The sequence below is a fragment of the Garra rufa genome, chromosome 15, assembly GCF_049309525.1.
Source record: "Garra rufa chromosome 15, GarRuf1.0, whole genome shotgun sequence".
Lineage (NCBI taxonomy): Eukaryota > Metazoa > Chordata > Actinopteri > Cypriniformes > Cyprinidae > Garra > Garra rufa.
In genome coordinates this window covers 1,077,729-1,092,986 of record NC_133375.1, presented here as the reverse complement: position 1 = coordinate 1,092,986, position 15,258 = coordinate 1,077,729, and the positions used below count along the sequence as shown (strand labels likewise).

General features: G+C 37.4%; 3 protein-coding genes across 3 annotated transcripts; all 3 read right to left on the bottom strand.

The window, feature by feature from the left end:
* Positions 1-90: 90 nt before the first annotated feature.
* On the bottom strand, positions 91-5,230 carry rsph14 (radial spoke head 14 homolog). The gene is made up of 6 exons (XM_073819777.1): positions 4,843-5,230; positions 4,599-4,701; positions 3,068-3,186; positions 2,755-2,980; positions 2,494-2,630; positions 91-566 (listed from the first exon to the last, which is right to left on the bottom strand). Exons 1-6 carry the CDS (start codon positions 5,039-5,041, stop codon positions 328-330), a joined length of 1,023 nt encoding a protein of 340 aa, XP_073675878.1. The 5' UTR covers positions 5,042-5,230; the 3' UTR covers positions 91-327.
* Positions 5,231-6,431: 1,201 nt separating this feature from the next.
* LOC141287585 (dual specificity protein phosphatase 26-like) lies at positions 6,432-8,315 on the bottom strand. Its single transcript, XM_073819746.1, has 3 exons — positions 8,062-8,315; positions 6,905-7,113; positions 6,432-6,827 (listed from the first exon to the last, which is right to left on the bottom strand). Exons 1-3 carry the CDS (start codon positions 8,145-8,147, stop codon positions 6,613-6,615), a joined length of 510 nt encoding a protein of 169 aa, XP_073675847.1. The 5' UTR covers positions 8,148-8,315; the 3' UTR covers positions 6,432-6,612.
* A 4,648-nt stretch (positions 8,316-12,963) lies between these two features.
* Positions 12,964-14,304, bottom strand: LOC141286841 (dual specificity protein phosphatase 26-like). The gene is made up of 3 exons (XM_073818950.1): positions 14,011-14,304; positions 13,429-13,637; positions 12,964-13,351 (listed from the first exon to the last, which is right to left on the bottom strand). Exons 1-3 carry the CDS (start codon positions 14,178-14,180, stop codon positions 13,137-13,139), a joined length of 594 nt encoding a protein of 197 aa, XP_073675051.1. The 5' UTR covers positions 14,181-14,304; the 3' UTR covers positions 12,964-13,136.
* Positions 14,305-15,258: the final 954 nt, after the last annotated feature.

Sequence of the window (15,258 nt, the reverse complement as noted above, 5' to 3'; positions counted from 1 at the left end):
TCAATCCATTCGCCGCACCGAGGGGTTTTCCGAAAACATGACACTGCACATTTACACTACACTGGGATTAAACAACACCGAAAGAATTTGACATAGTTTGCCTTTCAGTACACGTTTATACTATGTTAACATTTATAAAGCATGTCAGTCACGTAGGCTACGCAAGTTGGAATAGTTGTTTACGTTACGCAGCTTATCTATAACAGATTTCGCATTCAAAACAAACAACGTCACATCCATCAGAATTCTGTATCATTATTATTCTGTTCTTTTAACTTTATTTTTTTCTTAAATTTAAATTATATTTTTTATGAACTCTTGTTTCCCTCATGGTTTCCAGGAGATGACTTCAATGGCAGTGGATGCAGCTCTCTGGATGATGGCGGTAGGGTGTGTGAGTCTGGTCTTCAGCAAAGGCACATGCTCCAGCAGCTGTACCCGGGCCCTAGGAACCTCCGCCAGGACTGTAAGGGCACGGAGGGCATTGGCACACACCGCCGTATTCTCACTAACCACCAGCTGCAGCAGAGGAGCGATGGCACCTGCGTTCAGCGCCTCGGTTTTACCTGGAAACAGGAAGATAATGAGATTTTGCTTAGTCTAATCTAATCTACTGTAGAGGTTTTCAGACTGCGGTCTAGGACTCACATAGGACCACAAATCAAATCTATGGATTCTGATAATATTACTGTTATCTTCTGACTCATCAAAAATTAAGAAAAATATTTTATTCTGCAGACAACATTTACATCTAAAAGTACTTCAATGTTAGAAAAACTAACTCTAATAGTAAACCTGAATATGTTTCAGGCAATAGTTTTTTACTAAAGTGTGGCACTAACATTTTAAACAACACCTGTGTGATATATTTCTAGATACACATATTCTAGAGGACCTAATCAAGTAATAGAATTATATAGAATTAGAAATTGGTTATTTTTGTTGTATATTTCATTTGGAAGCCGCTCACATTATTAGAATTAAACATCTGTTGCCTGTTGTTCTTTTAAGAAACAGTTCAATGTCTGATGATGGTCCTGATGTTGGCTGAAACATCGTTTTAAAGAAATAAAGTTTGTAGACCAGGGTTACTATAGTTTTAAAAATGAAATTTAACCTAAACTTTAAACCAAAAATAAATAAATATTAAAAATGCTACATTTACTTAATTTCAGCATGTTAATTTTATCTTTAAATGAAACACTGAAATGAAAGAATAAATACTATACAGAAATATTAAAAAAATAAAAATGAGAATTAACACAAAAAAATATATATACACAGTACTTTATTATTATTATTATTATTTTTACAAAAACAACTATTAAAAATGAAAAATGAATTTTCATGATGCTAAAAATTGCTATTTCTAGATTTTATTAATTTTATTTCAGCTAGCGGCCAAGGCAACATGCTATTTTTATTTTTCACTTAATGTACTAAAATAACTAAAATTTAAATAAAAAAATAAAAACATATTTAAAACACAAATAAGAATGAAAATTAACACAAAAAATACACTTTAATATATATATATATATATATATATATATATATATATATATATATATATATATTACAAAAAAATTAATTAATACAATTTTAAAATGAAAATGAATTGAAAATATTAATAAAAACAAACTATAATACTATCTCATGGTGCTAAAAATGCTACATTTATTTTATTTCAGCTAGCTAGCCAAGGCAACATGGTATTTTTGTTCACTTAATGTACTAAAATAACAAAAACTGAAAAAAAAGAATCAAAACTGTACTGTATTTTAAAAAACAAATAAAAATGAAAATTAACAAAAATAAATAAATAAAATTATTTTAATACTTTTTTTAATATAAAAAATTAAAATGAATTCAAAATATTAATAAAAACTATAATAGTATCTCATGATGCTAAAATAACACTATTGTAGAATGAGTGTTGCCCATTTTTCGACATTTTCTGATTTATACCTAATTTATTTCCTTTACAATCCAGGCTGAGCACCTGATTTTAATTTTTGTCATGATCAACAAGTCTGTGAGCCAGGATTCGCTATATGTCGGCGCGCTGCACACAAGGCTGTCGACACCAACCTAATTAAACTGTGTTTATACTGCCTTAAGGTGGACCATCATAATTGGGAGACTATAGCATCAAAAAGTCTGAAACCCCCAATGTTATGTATGTGCATGTAAGTGACATCAACCTCATCTAGAGGATTTAAAGGATTTAATTTTCTGTTCTGAGGAAAAAAAAAAAAACAATGTTGGAAGAATGTTGGTGACAGTTCTAAATGTTGGTCACCAAAACACCTACATTCATGATCAGCGAAATAAAAAAATCAGGCTTGGAGTGAAATGAAGGTGAATAAATGACGGAATTTTCATTTTTGGGTGAACTATCCCTTTAGTGTTTACATACAGCACTATAATAGATGTTGAAGTGTTTCTAACATATTACAAAAATGCACAACTGAAACTCAATTTTGTGCTGACCCTTAGTGATAACAGCCGTGTTCATAATGGTCCCTGCAGCATTAGCGACAACTCCTTGATCATCATCCGACAGCAGCTTGACCAACACAGGCAGAAGATTCTCCTCACACACCTTCATCTTCCCATCTGCAGGCACACTGAGAGAGAACAGGAGAGAAATGCATGCTCTTTTGTTTAAAAGAGCCTATGATCTGCTCTACGATGACTAATCACCGTAGTGAACTTAACCCAAACTAGATTGTTGTGTATTATGTTGCCTACCTGATTCCTACTAAAGCAGATGTGGCTGCCCGACGGATGTCAGGGGAGGCGTGAGAGAGCTGATCTCTCAGGACAGGAACCGCATCACTCTCCAGCGCAGGCAGGGCGTTCACACTCTCACAGCAGCTTAATGTGGAGAGAATTGAAGCACGGATGCTCTCTTCTTCATCTGAGACCTTCAGCACTAGTTTGGGCACCAGCCCCATAGTCACCATAAACACTGCTCCTGTAGAGGACATGACAGAAAGACTTGTCAAAAGAAAAACTTCTGAAATGCATTTCCTGTATAAGAAGCATAAGAAACAATAGTCACCTGAAGGAAATTCAGCGACCCTGTTGAGGGCCTGGTGCACATTTTTACGACAGGCATTCACAGGGTCCTCAATCAGGTTTGCAAGGGGACCCACAATGTCCAACTTCAAAAAGGCATCTCTGTGTGAATGAACATATTTCCATACTAAAATCTGATTGAAAACCAAAAGTCAAAATAGTAAAAAGTTTGTCTTGCAAGTATTTCAGTGGAGTTTACAAAAAAGATCACCTATCTTTGTGATTACTTACATTTTTAAAGTCTTGGCTAATCTTAAATGCTCTAAAATATTCTTTTGATAAAAAAAGACAAGTGTCACATGATCCTCGAAGAATATATATATATTAAAAATATGTTGTAGATGTTGAAGATGCAATTAGTAACTAGTAATTAATTACTTTAATCTTCATTGTCACATGATCCTTGAAGAATCATTTGTAAACTGTAATGCATTTTCCACATTATAAACTATTATTTTAATGCACCTTTGTTGGATAAAAGTATTTATCTTAATATATATATGAATTTATTTGATCCAATGTACAGCAAAAATAGTAAAAAAATTTAACATTTTTAATATTCAAAATAACTGTTTTTGTTAGAACTGTTCTATTTAAATATATTTTAAAGTGTAATTTATTCCTGTGATCAAACTTGAATTTTTAGCATCATTACTCCAGTCACATGATCCTTCAGAAATCATTCTAATATTCTGATTTGCTACTCAAAAAACATTTATTATTTTAATTATGTTGAAAACAGCTGAGTAGATTTTTTTTTTCAGATTTCTTTGATGAATAGCAAGTTCAGAAGAACAGCATTTATCTGAAATAGAAACCTTTTGTAACATTATAATTGTCTTTATTATCACTTTTGATCAATTTGAAGCATCCTTGTAAAACAAAAGTATTAATTTCTATTAAAAATTATACTGACTCCAAGCTTTTGAATGGTATAATGTATAATGTTACAAAAGGTTTTTATTTTTAGATAAATGCTGATTTTTGGATCTTTCATTTCATCAAAGAATCCTGAAAAAAATGTGCTCAACTGTTTTAAATATTGGCAACATTAATAATAAAAATGTAAATAATAATAATAATAATAAATAATAAAAACAGCCTATCAGCAAATCAGAATGACTTCTGAAGGATCATGTGACACTGGAGTAATGTGAAGACTGGAGTAATTATGCTGAAATTTTAGCTTTGATCACAGGAATAAATTACATTTGAAAATGAAAAATTATTTTAAATAGTAAACATATTTCAATGTTTCAGTTTTTGCTGTACTTTGGATCAAATAAATGCAGGCTTGGTGAGCAGAAGAGACTTAAAAAACATTCAAAATCTTACTGTTCAAAAACTTTTGACTGTTAGTGTATGGTACATAATATGAATATATCTAAATAAATGTGATCCTCCTTGTTAAGGTTTCACTTACCCTACATAGCCTACTGTTAATGTACTCAATTTATGAAATATATAGACTTAATGTAACATAGAAAAACATAGCCTACTATTGCCTGACTCACCTTCCTAAGCTGTGTGAAGCAAGCACATAAAGCACTTCAGTAGTTTTGACCCTGACTGAGTCATCTTCATCTTGCAGCAACATTTTAAGTTTTTCCATACACCCTGTGAGGACGAAAAGAAACCGTTTAAAAACAGTGTGGGATTTAAAAAAAAATAATAATTAGACTGTTGAACAAAATAAGTTAATTTAGCATCTATTTCGTTCCTTAGGATGGACAGGATGGTTAATAAGGATGTGTTTACCACTGAGAATGGCTTCATAGGCCCGCTCGTGGTCATGGACGAGGTCGCAGAGAGCAGCGAGCGCCCTCTGTCGGTTAAACAGCTCCGCGTCCTGCAGCTCCAGCATCAGTTTCGGAATCGCCCAGTTACCGAAAGCCACCGGTGCCTGCGTCGGGTCAATATGCGGCGGGGGGAGCTCGGATGTTTGCGGACTTGCCATCTTCTCCGTTAGAGAGCTTAGGATTTGATTTCATTAAATGTATTTATATGGAAAAGTTTCAAGTTTGTCGGGTTTTTGGGGGTTTTACTTTCTAAATGTAAATAAGTATTCCTTAAACGTTTACACGAACATTCAAAATCAGAATATGCAGACTAACAACTTGTTAAAGACAAAAATACCTTCTTCGCTGGTTTGTATCGTCCGCTGCTTGTAATTATTTCCGTATATAGTTCGGTTGCTATGGTTACTGCGGAACTAACGCAAGGCAGTAACGTAAACTACGTACAATTCCTTCAACAGCAGGAGAGATAATACAGAAATTAATTAATACAAATATTAAGTATTTAAGACCTCTCTAACTTTTATGCGAAAATGCACTTTTTTTTGCTTCACCGAATACTCTAAAAGGGATAAAATGTGCTTTTGACAAACATTTTGACCATATTTCCCATTCATAAATGGAAATTTTATGGTTTTGTTTACGAAGAAAGGCCGTACATAGACAGTATTAGATATTATTTTAATAAAAAGCTACAAGTCTATTAAAAAAACGATGAAATCTATATAAAAGGCTATTAAAAGCTTTGAACATTTGTAAGCTCTACAAAGTATTTATCTAACATTTTTATAGCCGATTATACCCTTATTTTATTATACTTTATTTTATTTTTTATTAAAAAACAAAGTAGTTATCTGGAATTTTTATGCCAGATTATACCCTTTTTTAATTTAATTTAATTCATATATATATATATATATATATATATATATATATATATATAATTTTTTTTTAATTATTTATTTATTTTTCATTTTATTCTGGCTTTAAATGTTATTAAGCTTTATATAGTATTTATCTGAATTTTTTAAATAGCTGATTATACCCTTATCCTGTTTATTTCACTTTATTGTATTATTTTATTTTATTCTTCCTGGCCTGCTTGCTTGCTCATGTATATATGTATGTATACATGTATTTATTTTCTTTATTTTATTCATAATTTTATTCATCCCTGGCTTTAAATGTTTGTAGCTTTACAGATTATTTATCTGACATTTTATACCTGATTATACCCATATTCTTTTGATTTATTTTATTTTATTCCTTCCTGGCTTTAAATGTTTGTAAGCTGTACAGAGTATTTATACCCAATTATACGCTTATTCAGTTTATTTTTATTTTTATATATATATTTTTTTATTTCTTCCTGGCTTGCTTGTTTATGTATGTATGTATTTATGTTTGTATGTATGTGTATTTTTGTAGCTGTTTTTTTCTCTTTTTCCCCTTTTTTCTGTTTTATTATATTATATATTTGCATTTATTGCATGTTAATGTTTACTCAAATATTAAAAAAATATTAAAAGCATGAGTGATAAAACGTCATCAGCTTTGTTTGTTTTAATATGTTCACTTAAAATTTATTTGAATTGAAATTAAAACAATACAAATCACAAAAATGGATCAAATACATTCAAAATGAACAAGCTGCACAAGTGCTCCAAAAATATGAAAACCTACACCTAACACCTATCCATACTTCTTCAGTCTGCTCAACTTTCATAGTCTCTCACGGCTGTTGTTTATCTAGTTTCTGGGCCCCATATAACTTAATATGAAGGTCAATGAGTTGTCTGAGGAAGCCTCGGTTGGGAAAGACGCCTCTTCCTTCTTTTACCTTCTGGATTGCCTCTACCAGCGTCATGTTCTGTTTCAGCATCAGATATGCCAAAACTATAGTTGCCGATCGACTCACTCCAAGTTGACAGTGAACCAGGACTTTGCCTTTGATTAGAAGATAGAGTTTAGTGACTCTCATTTGCAGGAAGCTAGACCAGCTTAGTTTTTGTACTCACGCTTACCTCCACCTTCCAGTGCTGTATGTATAAAATCAGCAGCTTTGTTAAACTTGACGCTCATGTCATATATGACTGTATCCTGTGCATTAATACCCATGTATGTGATGCCCATGCCATCATAGATCTCAGCGCCTCGTCTGGAGCTATGGGCGCAGTTTACGACATGGGTGAAGCGATGCCTTCTCATCTTTGTGCAGTTTTCAGCTAGATCCCTAAACAAAGAGAAAACATACGTTATATAGCATTATTGTTGAACATACAGGTTATAAAATGTCAGTAGAAACAGAAATGCTCTGTTGCTGTTAGTAGAACTCACTGTTTATTTGACAGCTTTAGTTTAGTAGCAGTAGTTCACTTTCAGAACAAGAATTTACAGATAATGTACTCACCCCCTTGTCATCCAACATGTTCATGTCTTTCTTTCTTCAGTCGTAAAGAAATGGTGTTTTTTGAGGAAAACATTTCAGGATTTCTCACCATATAATAAACTTCTATGGTGCCCCTGAGTTTGAACTTCCAAAATGCAGTTTAAACGCAGCTTCAAGTCTCTAAATGATCCCAGCCGAGGAAGAAGGGTCTTATCTAGCGAAATGATCGGTTATTTTCTAAAAACGTTTACAACTTATAAACAAGACGAGCATTTGAGGTTAAAAAGCATATAAATTTACCTTTTTCTTTAGAAAGCAACCCATCATTTCGCTAGATAAGACCCTTTATTCCTAAGCTGTGATCGTTTAGAGCCCTTGGAAGCTGCATTTTGGAAGTTCAAACTCGGGGGCACCATTATATGGAGAGAAATCCTCCAATGGTTTACTCAAAAAACATAATTTCCTTATGACTGAAGAAAGAAAGAAAGACATGAACATCTTGAATGACAAGGGGTGAGTAGGCCTATATTATCTGTAAATTTTGTTCTGAAAGTTAACTACTCCTTTCAACAGCATTTTTTAACGTTTTGGGTAATCTTCTTTTGTCATTTATATAGAAACAGCTCTCTCTTGTGTTCAAAAACATGCACTACATTAGGAACAGCAGCAACTCGTTGTGCAGATAACTACGTCAATGTACTTACAAACATTAAAAATACGTTTTTTTTACAACAAAAGTGTACTTTTTACGAATGTGTAAGCTATTAATACGAAAAACTTAAGTGTGCTTACATGTTGCCGATGTAAAGATTGGGCCAGACTTCATTTGCGTTAGAACTGGTGGGTTTCCCAGAGACCAGAAGACGTTCAATCTCCATCACCGCCAAACCGGGAGAGGTGAAATCAACCGCAGTTGGAGTTGAATGTGAGCTATCTTTCCAAAATTTCCACCTGTTTCAAGTTGTAAATAATGAATAATAATATTAGCCTCACGAAGTTGTTTCGATTGTTTTGATTCAGACTAGTCTGCTTGAATAAAAGCCGTGATTTGGATGCCAGTGCAGGGTTTATTTTAGGACTAGGGAGGGACTCGGCCTGCGCATTCACAGCAGATCATTTACACATGCAATGCAATGTAATTTATACAGGCAGATTGCTTTAATCTTTAGTATCGTTATCGTTCTGACTGGCGTCATCCCTTTGTTTGATAGTACAACATAAACTACTACTAAGGCGATGCGGGAAATATATAACTGTAAATTTAACATAAATAGACACGAATTAGGATTGTTTCTATGTTTTCAGTTGGGTATTAACCACTGTAAAAATATAATATACTTTATTTCAGTAAAATAAAGTAAAATTGTAAAAATACTCGTTGACTTACATTGTTAAACTGTTCCTTTCAAAATTATGTCGTTATTGTAATACTTGAATGTATACAACTCATCGGTTATGTATACTGGATTGTTATTGGTCCTCTTATACGTTTATTTAAATGCTGAATTGTGATTGGTCTTCTTACTTACATTATTTATATACTGCATTGTGATTGGTCTTCCAGTTATCTATCAGACAATCAGCAGATTGCTAAAAAGTTGCGGTAGCTAGAGAAATGTGTATATTATAAATACTGTAGCGATGTATGCAGAGCAGCTCATATAGAAGTCACTTTAAAACCAAGCTCACTAAAAATTTCATCGTACAACAGTCAATGTGAGCTAAATTTACACAAACCCAAAGCATAAAGCTTACACTTACTTAAAACTTTGTGTAACTTTGTATTTCTTTCTTTCATAAAAGTTGACCTGGACCATAAAACCATTCCTAGGTGGCATGGGTATATTTGAAGCAATAGCAATATAGCAAAATTAAAATAGCAAAATAGCAATAGCAAAATTGTATGTGTCACGTATCTGGTCTATCCTGTCATCATGAACTCTTGCACCACACTTCATGGACTTCATTCCCCACAAGCCACTGCACTAATCACTGCATTCACCTGCTCTCACTTTACTGATTACTGCTCACAGCTGCACCTCATCACACTGTCTGCATTTAAGCCACTCACACACACAGCCACCTTGCGAAGTCTTATTGTTCCTATGGTCGTAATTCTAAGCGTTTATCTCTGTGTTGGATTCTCTGTGTATGACTCTGGACTGTGTACCCCGTTGACGATTCCTGCTACCTGCCATTGCGACCATTGCCTGAGTATCGAACTGTTTACTGGATTTCCTACGTTGTTCCTGTTTTCCGGTGATTACTCTTGATTGTTGACGATTCTCAATAAATGCTGCAAATGGATCCGCACGTCTCAGTCTGACTCCCTGTGACAGAAGACTTCGCCATTACAAGGATCCAGCAGCTATTGTGGAATTATCCGGTTCCAGCATGAATCCAACGGTGCAGATCATGCTTCTCAAGCAGGGGGAGTGGACTATTGAGGATTATGCTATGGCCTTCATTGAATTGGCTAATCGGTCTACGATGGATGATCACTACCTGATGATTTTCTTCCGTGGAGGACTCTTAGAGCCATTGGCTTCCCTCATGCCAATGTTTGAACCGGGCTGGACGTTGCAATCTTATATGGATCTTGCTCTTTCGTTGTGTGGCTCTCCTTTTACTGTGGGAATTGTGGAGGAGGACCATCTTCCCACAGTAAGTTCCAGCTCAGAGCCACAGCCTAAGATGTCTGCTAGTCCAGAGCCTGTTCGCAAAATGGCTGCCCCTCCAGAGTCTGCCAAGATGGCCGCCAAACCTGAGTCTGCACCTAAGATGGCTACCGTCAAATCAGAGTCTCCGCCGCCAGAGCGCCCTCCAGTGACTGCGCCGCCAGAGCGCCCTCCAGTGACCGCTCGCTCAGAGCCTGCTCTTCCAGAGTCTCCGCTGGAGACGCCCAGCCCTCCTGAATCTCCGCTGGGGTCGTCCAGTTCTCCAGAGCCCGCTCCTCAAGAGCGTTGTCCAGAGCCCGCTCCTCAAGAGCGTTGTCCAGAGCCCGCTCCTCAAGACAGCCTTCCAGAGGCTCCGCTGGTTCCGCCCAGCCTTCCAGAGACTCTGCTGGTTCCGCCCAGTCTTCCAGAGCCTCCGCTGGTCCCGCCCGGCCTTCCAGAGCCTCCGCTGGTTCAGCCTGGCCTTCCAGAGCCTCCGCTGGTTCCGCCTGGCCTTCCAGAGCCTCCGCTGGTTCAGCCCGGCCTTCCAGAGTCTCCGCTGGTCCCGCCCGGCCTTCCAGAGCCTCCGCTGGTCCCGCCCGGCCTTCCAGAGCCTCCGCTGGTTCCGCCCGGCCTTCCAGAGCCTCCGCTGGTTCCGCCCAGCCTTCCAGAGGCTCCGCTGGTTCCGCCCAGCCTTCCAGAGACTCCGCTGGTCCCGCCCGGCCTTCCAGAGCCTCCGCTGGTTCCGCCCGGCCTTCCAGAGCCTCCGCTGGTTCCGCCAAGCCTTCCAGAGCCTCCGCTGGTTCCATCCAGTCGTCCTGAGATTCCTGTCTGCCCGGTTCTGGTCACGGAGGCCATGCATGGACTGTGTGGGTTCCCACCCACCCTCCCTGCGGCTCCAGTCCCGCCACCTCTGTCTCCTGACAGTCCCTCTGCTCACCCACATCCCACCTTCGGTGCAGAGGACTTGCCGTGGGACTGCCAGTCTCCATCAGTGTCCAGACTGAAGGATCCCTCACCATCACCTCCAGCCTCAGAGTCCTGGACTCCACCTCGGCCCTCCGACCCTGCGGCTCCACCCCGGCTCTGTGCTCCCTCGTCTCCGTTGTCGGCCGTCGGCCCACCAGCTCCTCCGGGCTCCATCGTCTCTCCGGCTCCGCCCCGGTCAGTCGTCGCCCCACCTTCGCCTCTGGACTCTACTCCTCCGGCTGCGCCTCGTCACTCCGTCCTGCCGGCTCTGTGGACCTCCTCCCTCCCGTGGGCACAGCCTCGATCCTCTGTCACTCCAGCTCCGCTGCGTACCTCCGGACCTCCATCTCCGCCGGGGTCGCCAGAGCCTTGGGTTCCGCCTTGGTCCTCCGGATGCTCTGTGTCGCCCAGGACCATCGACTCTCCAGTTTCGCCTCGGGCTCCACCTCCGTCGGTCGGCCCCAGGCAGGAGCCAACCCTTCCTCCACCATGGCTTCTCCCTCTGTCGGCTCCGCCTCAGTTCGTGGTTCCAGTACCCCTACATGGACCTGGCCCTCCATCCCTCCCCCTGTTCCGCCTCCGCTCCACCACCCTCCAGGTTGTATTAGGTGGTTAGAGCGTCTGGAAGCCGCTCCTTGGGGAGGGGCTCTGTCACGTATCTGGTCTATCCTGTCATCATGAACTCTTGCACCACACTTCATGGACTTCATTCCCCACAAGCCACTGCACTAATCACTGCATTCACCTGCTCTCACTTTACTGATTACTGCTCACAGCTGCACCTCATCACACTGTCTGCATTTAAGCCACTCACACACACAGCCACCTTGCGAAGTCTTATTGTTCCTATGGTCGTAATTCTAAGCGTTTATCTCTGTGTTGGATTCTCTGTGTATGACTCTGGACTGTGTACCCCGTTGACGATTCCTGCTACCTGCCATTGCGACCATTGCCTGAGTATCGAACTGTTTACTGGATTTCCTACGTTGTTCCTGTTTTCCGGTGATTAGGGCATCTTGATTGTTGACGATTCTCAATAAATGCTGCAAATGGATCCGCACGTCTCAGTCTGACTCCCTGTGACAGTATGGGTCAAAAAAATCATTTTTCATTTTATTCCTTCCCGGCTTTAAATGTTTTTAAGCTTTACAAAGTATTTATCTGACATTTTTATAGCTGATTATACCCTTATGCTGTTTATTTTATTTTATTGCATTATTTTGTTTTATTCTTCCTGGCTTGCTTGCTTATGTATATGTATGTATTTATTTTCTTAATTTTTTTTTTTATTTTATTCACCCCTGGTTTTAAACATTTGTTGCTTTAAAGTCAAAGTATTTATCTGACATTTTTATACCCACTTATACCTTTATTCTATTTACTTTAGTTTATTTATGTATTCATTTTATTCTTTTTCTTGGATTTAAATGTTTAAAAGCTATACAAAGTATTTATCTGACACTTTATGCCCGATTATACCCTTATTTTATTTTATTCCTGGCTTTAAATGTTTGAAACCTCTACAAAGTATTTATCAGACATTTTTATACCCAATTATACCTATATTCTGTTTATTTATTTTTTTCTATTCCTTCATAGCTTTAAATGTTTGTAAGCTTTACAGAGTACTTATATGACATTTTTATACCCTTATTTTATTCCTGGCTTTAAATATTTTATACCTGATTATACCCATATTCTGTTTATTTATTTTATTTTAATCCTTCCTGGCTTTAAATGTTTGTAAGCTCTACAAAGTGTTTATCTGACATTTTATAACTGATTATATCTATATTCTGTTTATTTTATTTCTTTCAGGTTTAAATGTTTGTAAGCTCTGTAGAGTATTTATCTGACATTTTTATACCCGATTGTAACCTTTCAGTTTATTCTATTTCTTCCTGGCATGCTTGTTTATGTATGTGTATTTTTGTAGCTGTTTTTCTCTCTTTTCCCCTTCTTTATGTTTTATTTTTATATGCACAATTGTATACTGTTGAATATTTGCATTTAAATGAACAGGCATGTATGTTAATGTTCACTCAATTAATAAAAGCAACGTCATTAGCTATGTTTGTTTTAATATGTTCATTTAAAATTTATTTGGATTGAATAAAACAATACCAATCACAAAATGGATCAAATACATTCAAATGAACAAGCTGCACAAGTGCTCCAAAAAAATGTAAACCCACACCTAACACCTATCCATACTTCTTCAGTCTGCTCAACTTTCATAGTCTCTCACGGCTGTTGTTTATCTAGTTTCTGGGCCCCATATAACTTAATATGAAGGTCAATGAGTTGTCTGAGGAAGCCTCGGTTGGGAAAGACGCCTCTTCCTTCTTTTACCTTCTGGATTGCCTCTACCAGCGTCATGTTCTGTTTCAGCATCAGATATGCCAAAACTATAGTTGCCGATCGACTCACTCCAACGTGACAGTGAACCAGGACTTTGCCTTTGATTAGAAGATAGAGTTTAGTGACTCTCATTTGCAGGAAGCTAGACCAGCTTAATTTTTGTACTCACGCTTACCTCCACCTTGCAGTGCTGTATGTATAAAATCAGCGGCTTTGTTAAACTTGACGCTCATGTCATACGTGATTGTATCGTGTGCATCTATACCCATGTATGTGATGCCCATGCCATCATAAATCTCAGCGCCTCGTCTGGAGCTATGGGCGCAGTTTACAACATGGGTGAAGCGATGCCTTCTCATCTCTGTGCAGTTTTCAGCTATATCCCTAAACAAAGAGAAAAAAATACATTATATTGCATTATTGTTGAATATACAGGTTATAAAGTGTCAGCAGAAACAGAAATGCTCTGTTGTTGATAGTAGAACTCACTGTTTATTTGACAGCTTTGTTAACTTAAATAGCATTTTTTTTAAGTTTTGGGTACCCTGACATTTTATTGTGTTAGCTATTAATCATTTATATAGAAACAGCTCTCTCTTGTGTTCAAAAACATGTACTTCATTAGGAATAGCAACTCGTAATATACGTAAATCTACTTACTAGCATTAAAAATACGTTTTTTACAACAAAAGTGTAATTTTTATGATTGTGTAAGCTATAAATAAGAATTAATGAGGAAAAACTGCAGTGTGCTTACATGTTGCCGATGTAAAGATTGGGCCAGACTTCATTTGCGTTAGAACAGATGGATTTCCCAGAGACCAGAAGACGTTCAATGTCCATCACCGCTAAACCGGGAGAGGTGAAATCAACCGCCGGCTGAGTTGAATGTGAGCTCTCGTTTGTGCATTTCCACCTGTAAGACATTTTAAGTTGTAAATAATGAAAATGTATATTAGCCTCACGAATTTGTTTCGACTGATTTAAGTGCACGACACAATATCAGATCCATTTACGCATGGTTAAAGTTATTCAGACTAGTCTGCTTGAATAAAAGCCGTGCTTTGGATGCCAGTGCAGGGTTTATTTTAGGACTAGGGAGTCTCTCGGGCCTGCGCATTCACAGCAGATCATTTACACACGCAATGTAATAATATACTGTATCTGCTAGATGATTTATACAGGCAGATTGCTTTAATCTTTAGTATCGTTACCGTTCTGACTGGCGTTATCCCTTTGTTTGATATTACAACATACACCTTTTAAGGCGATGCAGGAAATATATAGGCTAACTGTAAATTTAACATAAATTGACATGAGTTTGGATTGTTTCTAGGTTGTCAGTTGGGTATTAGCCACTGTAAAAATATAATATTATACTTTATTTGAGTAAAATAACTTAAAATTGTAAAAATACTCTTTGACTTACATTGTTAAAATGTTCACCTTTTAAAATGATGGCGTTATTGTAATACTTGAATGTATACAACTGATCGGTTATGTATACTGGATTGTTATTGGTCCTCTTATACGTTTATTGAAATGCTGAATTGTGATTGGTCTTCTTACTTACATTATTTATATACTGCATTGTGATTGGTTTTCCAGTTCTCTACTTAATCAGACAATCAGCAAGTTGCTGAAACAATAAAAGCGGCCAAAAAGTTGCAGTAAATTCAGCGATGTATGAAGAGCACTTTAAAACCAAACTCATAAGAAATTTTATCGTACAACAGTCAATGTGATCTAAATTTGCACAAAACCAAAGCATAAAGTTTTGTTGAACACAAAACCATTATTAAGTAGCACGCATATATTTGTAGCAATAGCAATACAATGGGCGTTATGCCCAACAGGCTTCCGTTTTCTGCTAAACAGGTCTCGTTGCTTCCGGTTCATGCGTTTTGCATATCCCTCTTTAAATATGAGCATGATTTACTCAAGATTCATTCAAAGTAGACACTAAAAATGATCATAACCAATGTCCATCACATATGTGGATTGA

Excerpts from the sequence above, each read along its gene's own strand:
- rsph14 (XM_073819777.1), bottom strand. The coding sequence starts at position 5,041 with ATGGCAAGTCCGCAAACATCCGAGCTCCCCCCGCCGCATATTGACCCG. Across the intron at positions 2,981-3,067 it reads GGTCGCTGAATTTCCTTCAG|GAGCAGTGTTTATGGTGACT; the intron begins GTGACTATTGTT and ends TGTCCTCTACAG. Across the intron at positions 567-2,493 it reads CACGGCTGTTATCACTAAGG|GTAAAACCGAGGCGCTGAAC; the intron begins GTCAGCACAAAA and ends TCCTGTTTCCAG.
- LOC141287585 (XM_073819746.1), bottom strand. The coding sequence starts at position 8,147 with ATGGAGATTGAACGTCTTCTGGTCTCTGGGAAACCCACCAGTTCTAAC. Across the intron at positions 7,114-8,061 it reads AATCTTTACATCGGCAACAT|GGATCTAGCTGAAAACTGCA; the intron begins GTAAGCACACTT and ends CTCTTTGTTTAG. Across the intron at positions 6,828-6,904 it reads TACAGCACTGGAAGGTGGAG|GCAAAGTCCTGGTTCACTGT; the intron begins GTAAGCGTGAGT and ends TTCTAATCAAAG.
- LOC141286841 (XM_073818950.1), bottom strand. The coding sequence starts at position 14,180 with ATGTCTTACAGGTGGAAATGCACAAACGAGAGCTCACATTCAACTCAG. Across the intron at positions 13,638-14,010 it reads AATCTTTACATCGGCAACAT|GGATATAGCTGAAAACTGCA; the intron begins GTAAGCACACTG and ends CTCTTTGTTTAG. Across the intron at positions 13,352-13,428 it reads TACAGCACTGCAAGGTGGAG|GCAAAGTCCTGGTTCACTGT; the intron begins GTAAGCGTGAGT and ends TTCTAATCAAAG.